The sequence below is a fragment of the Dromaius novaehollandiae genome, chromosome 1 (genome assembly GCF_036370855.1).
Source record: "Dromaius novaehollandiae isolate bDroNov1 chromosome 1, bDroNov1.hap1, whole genome shotgun sequence".
NCBI lineage: Eukaryota > Metazoa > Chordata > Aves > Casuariiformes > Dromaiidae > Dromaius > Dromaius novaehollandiae.
In genome coordinates, this window is record NC_088098.1 from 85,431,643 (window position 1) to 85,441,716 (window position 10,074).

A 10,074-nucleotide genomic window follows, 5' to 3' on the forward strand; every position below is an offset into this window, starting at 1 on the left:
CAGGATGAGAAAGAATCTTTGTTATGCAATAAAGGAAGTAGCATGGACCTGGCATTTCCCCATCTGCAGGCCAGATAACTTTATCCAGTTCAAGGTTTGCAGCCTATGCATAGATACCTCAGACTTCCTCTCCTCCTCCAATGGATCAACCTCCCACTCTCTCATCTTCTTACACATATTCAGTACTGCAAAACAAAAGCAGACCTGCTTTACCATGGCTGAGGTAAGTAATGCACCCACACAAACTGGTTCTGTACAGTAAAATATTGTGGCAGTTTGAAGCCAAGCAGTTGGCTGTCAGTTTGGCTATCTGTGCTCAGTGGGGATCCACATTTTCAGGCCAGATGAAAAGCTTTGGTGTGATTTAATGAACCTAGAATTAAACAAGAACAGACTCTTTCTACAAGTTGAAACTATGGTCTGTAACAGGAGCTTGGCTATAGGGTTTGAATATGGACCACTGCTTAGTGTCCACAGACAGCAGTACTAATGGAACATCCATTGAGGGCTGCAGTACATTACATAGGTTTTCAAACTAACAGCCACCCAAGGAAACAAGGGCCACTATCTAGCCAAAACTCTGTCAATAGAAAGGGGGACTGGTGGGTCTAAGATAGTTGCTGGCTGCTGATGCTATGCTTCAGCCCTAATGTGAATACCTTCTATGTTTCAGTTTCTAAGTGTTGCTTAACTGTTAAGAGCAAAGAAATGCAGTCTTGGGACAAAGCAAGGAAGGAAGCATGTTTGTTTGAATGCAGGAGGCAGCTGCATGCCAGGAGAATTCAGTTATCTACATACAAACAGCTGCTGCTATTTGAGGTGTGGCAAGGTAGCACAGGAATTCCCCACAGGGCTACAATCTCATATGACACAGGACTTCTAGACCATCTGTGACCTTCTGGAGCAGCAGCAAGTGGCTACACAGTCTCAAAAGATGCTTTTGTCAGGCTCTCATCTTAACCAAGTACCCTTCTTAGACTCAAAACAATTATTTTGAACCATTGCAGTTCAAAACCCAATGCAAGCATTTTACAGGGCTGTACATCACTGCAGTCCAGCAGTCCAGTTGCCTAGCCTTGGCAGCACATAGCATTAGGGAGTGCACCTGCATATCAAAGGCAAGACTGATGGAAGTCAACCACCTACTCCCTTTAGACAGCTGCTTGATCATGCCTCTTCTGGGAGGGGTTCCATTCCCCCCCCCCCCCCCTTTCTTCAGTATTGCTACTCAAACTTCTGCAGAATAACTATTCCCTTGAAAGCCTTTTCTGACGAAGGATACAAGCTGGCCATACTACTATTTCAGCATTAAAATAAAGTCATTTATTTTCAATTCAGACAAATTTGTAAAAGCATTAGGCAGAAACAAAGTAATAAAAAACCACATACACACACCAAGGATCAAAAATCACTGCAAGAAAATATACAAAATATACTGCACAAAAAATGATTCTAGAACAGTAAACTTGCCTCCTTCACAGTCAAAGTTCAACTACAATACACAGTCCTCGTGCAAGTATTAGAGGACAGGACTGCAGTAAGAATTGTGCATTAACAAACCTGCCCTACCACAGAACTATTTACACTTTTACCACCTCATAACATTACTGACAGCTCATACCATCATTTTGTATTCTTGGGCAGTGGCAGACTGGACTCTGCAGTTCCACATCCCATTAAAAAGTCAGTTTCACACACAGGTTGGAGCTGACTTCCAGTTTCTCAATACTGGCAGGGGATGACTCAGTTCTCTTAAAAAAAGAAAAAAAAAGCTGAAAAATTTAAGTGGAGTTTTTCCTCACTTTGTCTAAATAGGTTTCTCTAAGCTTCTCACCTTCCCCAGAACTTGCATACTGACATCAGATGAGGCAGCCAGTGCCCTTTTCAATAGAAGAATATAGAAGAGATCCAACTAAACCCTGGAGAAGCGATGAAAATCCTACTAGCTTACACTCTTTAAAACTGGGATGAGAGACAAGAGAGTAGGGAACCATCCTGCTCTAGCCCCTAGGATGCTGACCTCACTGGGACCCAACAGGATTTTCCTCCCCTACATCCAGAGTCCAGGTTAAGTGACATTAAACATCAAATAACCAAATCTTTTACTTAGCTGCTCCCCCCTGCTCCAGGGAAAGCTGCATTCTAGTGGTGCTGTGTTTGTGAAGTGCTAGGGGACCTTCATGTACTGATATGCAAACTGTTCTCATTACTCAAAGGATGGCTACACACAGCCACTCCTTACACTTCCAACAGCAGCACTTTAGGGTACCCTCTCCTGCAAACTGCAGGAGGGGACAAGTCAACACAGTCAGCAGAGAGATGTGGAAGAGGAAGATCTAGATCTAAACTGTGTGAGAACAAATCTAGAGACACCATCCTGAATGAGTCAAGAGATACAAAAAAAGTTACCAGCTTTAGGTACCACAGAGAAAGTTTCTATGCCAAATATGGGCCTTACTCTCTCCCACTTTTCTTTCCTGTGCTCCTTCCCTCCCCTCAGCTGCCCCATTTACACAGGAAGGCAGCAGGCCAGAGGCAGGCAGGTGCTGACCCCACTAGGAGAAGGAGGAGGAAGGATTAACTTTGGATCAAGTTGTCTGAGATCAGATGATTTCATTTAGCTCTTCAGTGAGGGAGGAGAGGACCCAGATGAAGAACTTATTAGCAGTTGACTGAAGTCACAACAGAAATAGACAAGACAGCAGGGAAGATTCTGGGCTACAACAAGGCATTTCTAACAGAAATATGCTGAAGCACAGAGAATTATTCGCCAGCAAAGCTCTGCTTCAAGACACACAAGGCAAGGATTGTAAAAAAGTCACTTGCTGAAGACGCAGCAGAGGAAGGTGGGTCTTGGACAGTGGACATGGACCTTTTCCACCTCTGCTGCTTCTTGCTGTGGCATTGTACATTCCCCTCCATGAATAGTTTCATGTATCCAAACATTAAGTACCCTTGCCAGGGGTTAGCTATGCACAGACTGATGCCTTTAATTGGAAAAGGAGCCCAAGGCAGCAAGGTGCTGTGCCCTGCCAATGAATAGAACAGAAGTAGGGATGAAGAGTGGGGAAGAAGGAATAAAAACTGGATGTCTGGATCAAGACCCTAGAAATTAATGAGAAAACACTAAAAAGGGAGAAAATACTTGGGCCTAAGACTCATAACCATTCTGGGTCCCCAGGGGATGCCAAGGGGCCTGGTACTGATGCCGTACAGGAGAGCCTGAGAACTGTGTGATGCTGTCAGAGGTGTTCTGGAAGCTGTAGGTCTCATCTGACTCCAGGCTGGCATAATCCACATTGGGAGGGTAGCCATGATAGAAGTTCATCTGCTGGCTTAATAAATCCATGGCTTGCTGGGTATTGCAGCTTGTCCCACCTTTTCCAAAGTACCCATCATCCTCCACAGCCATGAACGGGTACAGGCTCTGCCCATTCCCGTATGTCTGGCCACTGCTGTAAGCCTGATGGACGTTGGTCACAGCCTGAAGGTTTCTGCTGGTACCAACAGAGAAGCCCTGGTGAAATGTAGGGGTCATATCCAGATATGCAGCCTGATGAAACCCATTCTGGGAGAGACAGAGAAGGGTGTTCAGTAACAAAGAACACTATACAGAGTCCATTCTTTTGGATATGTCCCTGTTTTCCCTCCTCCAAAAAATGGATATAGTATCTTTTTTGTACTGGTTGTTCTCACTATAGACTAGTAATAGCAGAGATGGACAAGATTTTAAGTCACTAACTCCTAGCCCAACATGTCTTTGAGCACTAGGCTAGTGAGAAAGCCACCATAAGTAGCCTTGCTGGCCCTCTTGGCTATTTAAGTTTTCTATCTGGTTGTAACTAGGAGGTAAATGGACTGGAAACAGAAAGCTATTTTAATTGCTATGGCAGGCTTAAAATGACACTGCCTTAAGCCTTTTTATGAGAAATAAAACTGGCTTGGTAACATGGAGTCCTGCACATTGTTAAGAGTTAGCAGGTTGATGTGGCACACTTCTCACTTCACAGAACCAACCCCCCCCCCCCCCCCAACCTGTTGGGAGGAAATTCTCTCACCTGGGGTAGATAAGTTCCTTTTTCCACCCATTGACTCTCCTTCTGGCAGCGTTTAAACTTCATCCGTTGATTCTGAAACCATGTTTTCACCTAGAAAAGTGATGGGTGGGGGAACATAGGGCATTAGAAAGAATTTCTTACTTAGAGCTTACCACATACCTTAAAGATGTTTTGCCTACAGTTACAACACAGTTACCGCTTGGCTTCTAGTATTGTACACAACAATATGCAGCAGACACAGGTAGCAACAGAACCACAGAGCTGAGAGAAAGACTAACATTCTTACTGCTCAGGTCGCAATGCGATCTTTCACGGTCACTCATCAAAAGCCCTGCCTGAAAGACAGGCCAGGCAGTACAACTGCAGAAAGGCAGCAATATCTCAGTGCTATGCCAAGATCATTGCTGACACAGGAATGAGTCATTCCCTCAGAGTCACAAACCAGTTGCTTTAGTCCTCTTTTTAGGGAGAGAGGCAGGGTGCCATTCTGATTCAGAAAGCCAATAGGTCTACAGCAGTGCAAGTATCCATCCTTTCATGTTTATCAAAGAAAACATACACCCATACAGAATAGTAACCTGACTGACTCTGTATGTAGTTCTACTTTTGTATGTATTCTCAAACACCTGCACAGCAGATAGTGCTGGAACCAACATAAGAGGAAGACTGAGTCATAACTTTTCACACCCACCACTCTCTCACATAAGCAATGGCATAAATAAGGCAATGTGAAACTGTCCCTCCATGGTCTAAGAAAAGGAAAAACAAAAAAGCAAGCAAAAAAAGCCAAACCACCCTGCTTGTGCCCGCAAGATCACTTCAGACTGTGGATGCAACTCAGCTGCTCAGAGTGAAATGTTCACCTGCTTGTAAGTGAGCCCCAGGGCTGAGCCCAGCTCCCGGATCTGCTGGGGGCTGAGGTACTTCTGGCTCTGGAACCGTTGGTGCAAGGTTTGCAGCTGCTCCTGGGAGAAGGCTGTTCGGCTCTTGGCCTTCTTCACCCCACCTTCACCTTCCTCCTTGATCTTCTGGGAAGAGGGATGTGGAGATGGGTCTTCCGTGGTGGGGCTTGTGGCAGAATCTGGAGTGTACTGAATGAGGGTCCCAGAGCTGGAGGAAGCTGGAGAGACATCTGAGGAGAAGAGAAATAACTGGAGTGAGCAGAGTCAGATAGAGATGCTTCAAAACCTTCAGAAAAGTCAAGCCTGCTTTCACGTGAGGATTTAGCATTCCAGGTGCCATGAGAACGGGCACAGGCTTCACAGCTGTAGGCAGCACGACTCAGAGCTGTGCTGAGTGCCTGCACACATGCACCCCTACGGGGGAAGCAGAGCAGAGACACCTGCAGCCACCTCCTTTGCGAGTGGGTCTCATATCCCTCCCTGTCTTGTCTGCACACAGATGCCACACTGGGCCCTGCGGAGGGGCCCGACAGCCCCCGGCCCGCTCCCACCTGGGGGACGGCTAGAGCCCCAGCAGTCACAGCCATCAACACCCTCGCAGCAAGCAGCTCTCAGGAGCGGCAGCCAGAGGAGACTCAAGGCCTGCCGTCGGGGCAGGGACCTGCCGGCAGACAGCGCACAGGCATCACCCTGACCGTAGTGACACCCGGCATAGCTGAGGAGCTCACCACCCCATGTCCAGCTGAGCTCTTGCCTCTGACCTCTCCCCCCCCCCCCCCCCCCAGCCCAGCGCCATCCTCCCCCAGCCGAGAAGGCCCCGACTTGCTTCCCCTTGGGTCAGCAGGCCGGGGCGCCTACCTGGGTGGCGAAGGGTCTTCTCTGCCGCAGGGAAGGGGAGGGCATCTGCCGCGGGGACCTCCTCCGCCGACGCGCTGTCCATGCTGCCTGGGGAGGGCCAGTAATAGTCCCCATACCTCACCGCGGCAGGGTAGGGTGGGTAGGGCGGCAGGGCCAGGTGGGCACTCATGGCCGGGAGCCCCCAGCCCCGAGGAGGCGGTGAGCTGGCAAGCGACGCGCCTGCTTCAGATAGCCAGCATGCAGATACTCCATTAGCCGGAGGTGAGGGGGATGCTTTATGGCCTCCCCAGCCCGGCCTCGGTTAGAAGGGATTGTCATGGCCATTGTCATGTTAAAAGTCAATTGATTGGAGGGGAGGGGCTCTGGGGTATTCAGGGAGTGGGGGAGGGCTGAGACACAGGGCCAGCTTCCCAGCTTGACTTCTCGGTGCCTCGATGAAACCGAGGCCATTGCTGCTGGCGCAACCCTCCCTGCTTGAGGGTAGAGGGAAGAGTCGTTCTCACCTCAGGGCAAAGGCCTGAGCAGAGCTGTCTGGTGAGTTGGACAGGGCTAGGCAGACCCTCCCCCCCCAAGTTTAACACTCTTCCTCCCACCCAAATGCAAAGAATGGAGGAGAACCCAGAGGCCCCCCCTGCCCTCGGGGCATGCAGACTATGTGTGTCTGCATTGCAGATCACAGCCATCATTGCAAACAGATAAGCACTCCACCTCCTCCCAGATGAATACGGACTGGGGGCCGGGGTGGGGGGACAGCACTCTAGAGAAGTGTCTATATTGCAGGGAGAACTCAATAGAAAGACAAGTTGCTCTTTAAATAGCTTCTCTAGTGGCTAGCCCAAGGTTGAGACAGACACAGGCCTGTTTTGCAGGGCCACATTGAAATAACACTTATTTTCCAAGCTTCTTTTCTCAGTCATTTACTACATTTTTCTGGTTCTTAGAAGAAATAATAGCTTACAAAAATTTAGCCTCTTTTTGCTACACACCAGGGGAGGGTAGGAATTACCTGGTCAGAGTCTAAAAGAATTTAACTGCATAAGATAAGCATTCAAAGCCAGATTTTACCATCCAGTTAGGGAATGGAGGAAAAAAATGCTACTTCCTTTAAGAAAATTAGAAGTTTAATGGGAAGATCTCATAGCCCAGGATTTACAAAACCTGGAAAATCACCTGGGAGAGGTAGAAAATAGAACATATGACAGAGCAAGCAGATTTTCCCTCCTCAAACCCCAAGTGGGAAGAAAAATGACACAGGCACCTACCTGTATACAAAAGGAAGGGGGATAAGTACTAACTCTATTACCCTGTTAAAAATCTTCTGGAGACAGTAGAGACAGGCCTTCTTTGCATCCATATATCTCCTCCTCCCCAGCTGAGTCATCATAAGAAATGAGCCCCAGCTGATATCAGCTAGCCCCTAGGTGCATTCTCACCAGTGTGCTGTGTAACTGGGGGTTGGCAAGTGTGCCTGCATAAGCTCATAGCTGAAAATGCTGCTTTGCAGTGTTGCTTGCCTGGAGGGGCTTTGTTGGGCCTACCTTTGACCTCCTAATGGTGACTTTGTTTCTCAGTTTGAATCTGGACAGGATCCAGACAGGGAGACAATTAGGAATGCAGGGGAAAGCAATTCTATTTGGGCAAGAGGGATAAAATATAGAACCAGAACCTCCACCTGCTTCTTGTCTCCATCCGCATGCTGGTTTGGTACTGCTGTGCCTCAGGCCTGTCTACTGCCGCAGAATACTTTCCCTGCAGTCATGCCCTGGACAGCCCCAGCTCCCTCCAGGCTGTTTGTTTGCTGTTGAGGGCTTAGGTAATGCATGAACTAAAAGAGATCCCTTGCCAGATGTGAAAAACATTTGTACAGTAGAGTATGGAGGTGATGGCCATTAATCTGCATGGTCTGTACACTGACATGGCCTCCAATGATAGCTGGATGATGCTGGTTTTGGTATTGTACAAGCTCATCAAATATAACCCATTGTAAAGGTGGAGAAAAATATGAATGTGTCAACACCTGGGCTGCAGGAATGCAGGACCAGAGGAACTGTGTTTACAAACAAAAGCACCTGCATTTGATTCACATAGGAGATCTCATCTCTTGGCAATGACAACTTAATGGGCTTCACATGTTTGCCTCTGCAGCATGCATCAGGCAAAATAATAAACACTCTTCTGATAACGTTTACTGACAAAGTCACCTAGCCGGAGACCGTGCCTCCCAACACCAAAAGACTCCACAAAGCATCCTTGCCTATCTCACAGGCTGCAGAAGTGAGTCATCAGAGGTGACATGGTTTGCCTAGGGACTCCCGAGGCAAAAGGATTAGCATTTTACAGCCGGAGTAACACTGCCTCCGCCAACATATCCCCTCCCCCACCCAGTATATCTTGTGTGTGCCTAGTGGGGGAGTTATGTGGGGAAATGGTTTTGAAACACAGCAGAATTGCTCTTGGTGTATATTTTTTTGGTATTGATCAGTTTCTCTCCCAGAGACAGACTTGCTTTGTAGTCGGCATAAAAGTGATTTCATTTCCCCTCTATTTTTTCTTTTTTTAAATTGCTTTTGTCTGCCTTTTATTACCTCACTTTCCTTCCATTCCCTTCCTTTTTATGCTTCACCCTCCTCACAATGTTTTTTTCTTTTCCATATATCCACCTCCAGTGAGGACAATTTGCTGTCCTCTCCCCAATCATACCTCTAATCTGGTCATCAGACATATCTTTTTAAATGTCTTTGTGTGAGAAAAAAGACTTTCATGAATGTATAAAATCATACCATTTAAAGTCAGAATTTATTTAGGAAAAAAATTTTTCCCCTCTTATTTTTTCCCCCTAATGATACATATAAAAATGTCTTGGGAAGGTAACTCCACAAAACATACAGGCACAGAGAATGCCGTAGGAAGTGAGGTGTAGATACTTGAGATGCTCCCCAAGGTATTGGGTCTGGACCCTCTGCCCTGTGGCACCATCAGCCTGCAAACTCGATATGCTACCCATGGATGTCTAGAGCTGATGTGCTTTTGAAAATATCTGCTGGGAACGATTTGTACAGCACATACAAGTATCCACTCATTCTGTTTCTCTTGCAACTGTTTTCAGCTGGAATAGCTACCCAGTTCAGATCTAGTCTAGCCCCAATGCAGATTTAGCTATTTTTTCCAAGAAGGTCAAATAATAACAATTTGTTTTTCAGCCCAAAGATGTGCATCTCTCCCCCCTCTTACTGCAGACTTTGCATTTCTCAATTCCTTAAGTGTCTAATGCTATGGAGCATTACTCAGGTGAGTAAGCATATGTCGCCTCACTAAGTGTACGGAAGTGAATGGAATGACTCACTGGGATGAAGCATGTCCTAATGAACCCTTTCCATAGTCCTTCAACAGCAGGGATAAAACATCAGATTGAAAAACACCCTTAGCCTCAGCACAGCTGAGGCAGGACCATGCAAGAAAGGCAGAAAGCTCCTCCTAAAAGGGATCCTGAGTTAGTGTCAGTAGGGTTACTGCCTTCAGAAGGCTGGAGCTCAAAACTTGCACTGAAGCAGACCAGTTTACAGAGGCTGGAACTGGGAAAGCACTGAGGCTGACTGATATTGTAAATCCAGTTCTGGAGCTTCTACCACTGGGTCAGAAATGCTATGGGCTCCTACCTCAGAACAATGCTAAAGTCATTTTAATCAGCAGGGTAACGTTGTACTGGTAGGGGTTGACTCATTTTATGTAGATTAGGTGCTGTTCTGTCCTCCTCAGCTAGCTCAAAAATAGATTATCTGTATTCCAGTGAATACTATGGTGTGTCACAGAGTGTTCTTTTATCATCCTTCTCATGTTCATACTGCTCAGAGAGCCAGCAGGGTGAGGCCTGGTATTAGCGAACATGGAACCATGGTGTAGGCCCTGTTGACCCCCAGAGGTTTCCTTAGGAGCCATCATTCTCTGTCGGAGGTGTGTGTGGTAGGGGAGGGCATGTAGGATTTCTACCTGCCTCTACTATTCTATTGAGCTTGTCTGGTTTTTCTTCCAATCTTTGATATTAGTCTATATTGAACTCTCTCAAGTTAAAATTAAGAAAACACTTCATTTCTGACCTGCAGCCCTCAGTACTAGCCCAGCTCTTGGCTCCAGACAGTCTGCCCCCCTGTAGCTTGGTCACAGCTCACAGTCTGGACCTGAGATGACATGTTTGTGGAAGGAAGGCAGTCAAGAAAGAATAACAAAAATTAGACTCTTATTCATATTAAAATACAGTT

The 10,074-nt window shown here is 46.8% G+C and overlaps 1 protein-coding gene across 1 annotated transcript; it reads right to left on the reverse strand.

The window, feature by feature from the left end:
- Window positions 1–1,328: 1,328 nt before the first annotated feature.
- LOC112993832 (homeobox protein NANOG-like) lies at window positions 1,329–6,013 on the reverse strand. Its single transcript, XM_026117790.2, has 4 exons — window positions 5,819–6,013; window positions 4,922–5,190; window positions 4,059–4,148; window positions 1,329–3,568 (listed from the first exon to the last, which is right to left on the reverse strand). The coding sequence occupies exons 1-4, from the start codon at window positions 5,985–5,987 to the stop codon at window positions 3,152–3,154; spliced, it is 945 nt and encodes a 314-aa protein (XP_025973575.1). The 5' UTR covers window positions 5,988–6,013; the 3' UTR covers window positions 1,329–3,151.
- Window positions 6,014–10,074: the final 4,061 nt, after the last annotated feature.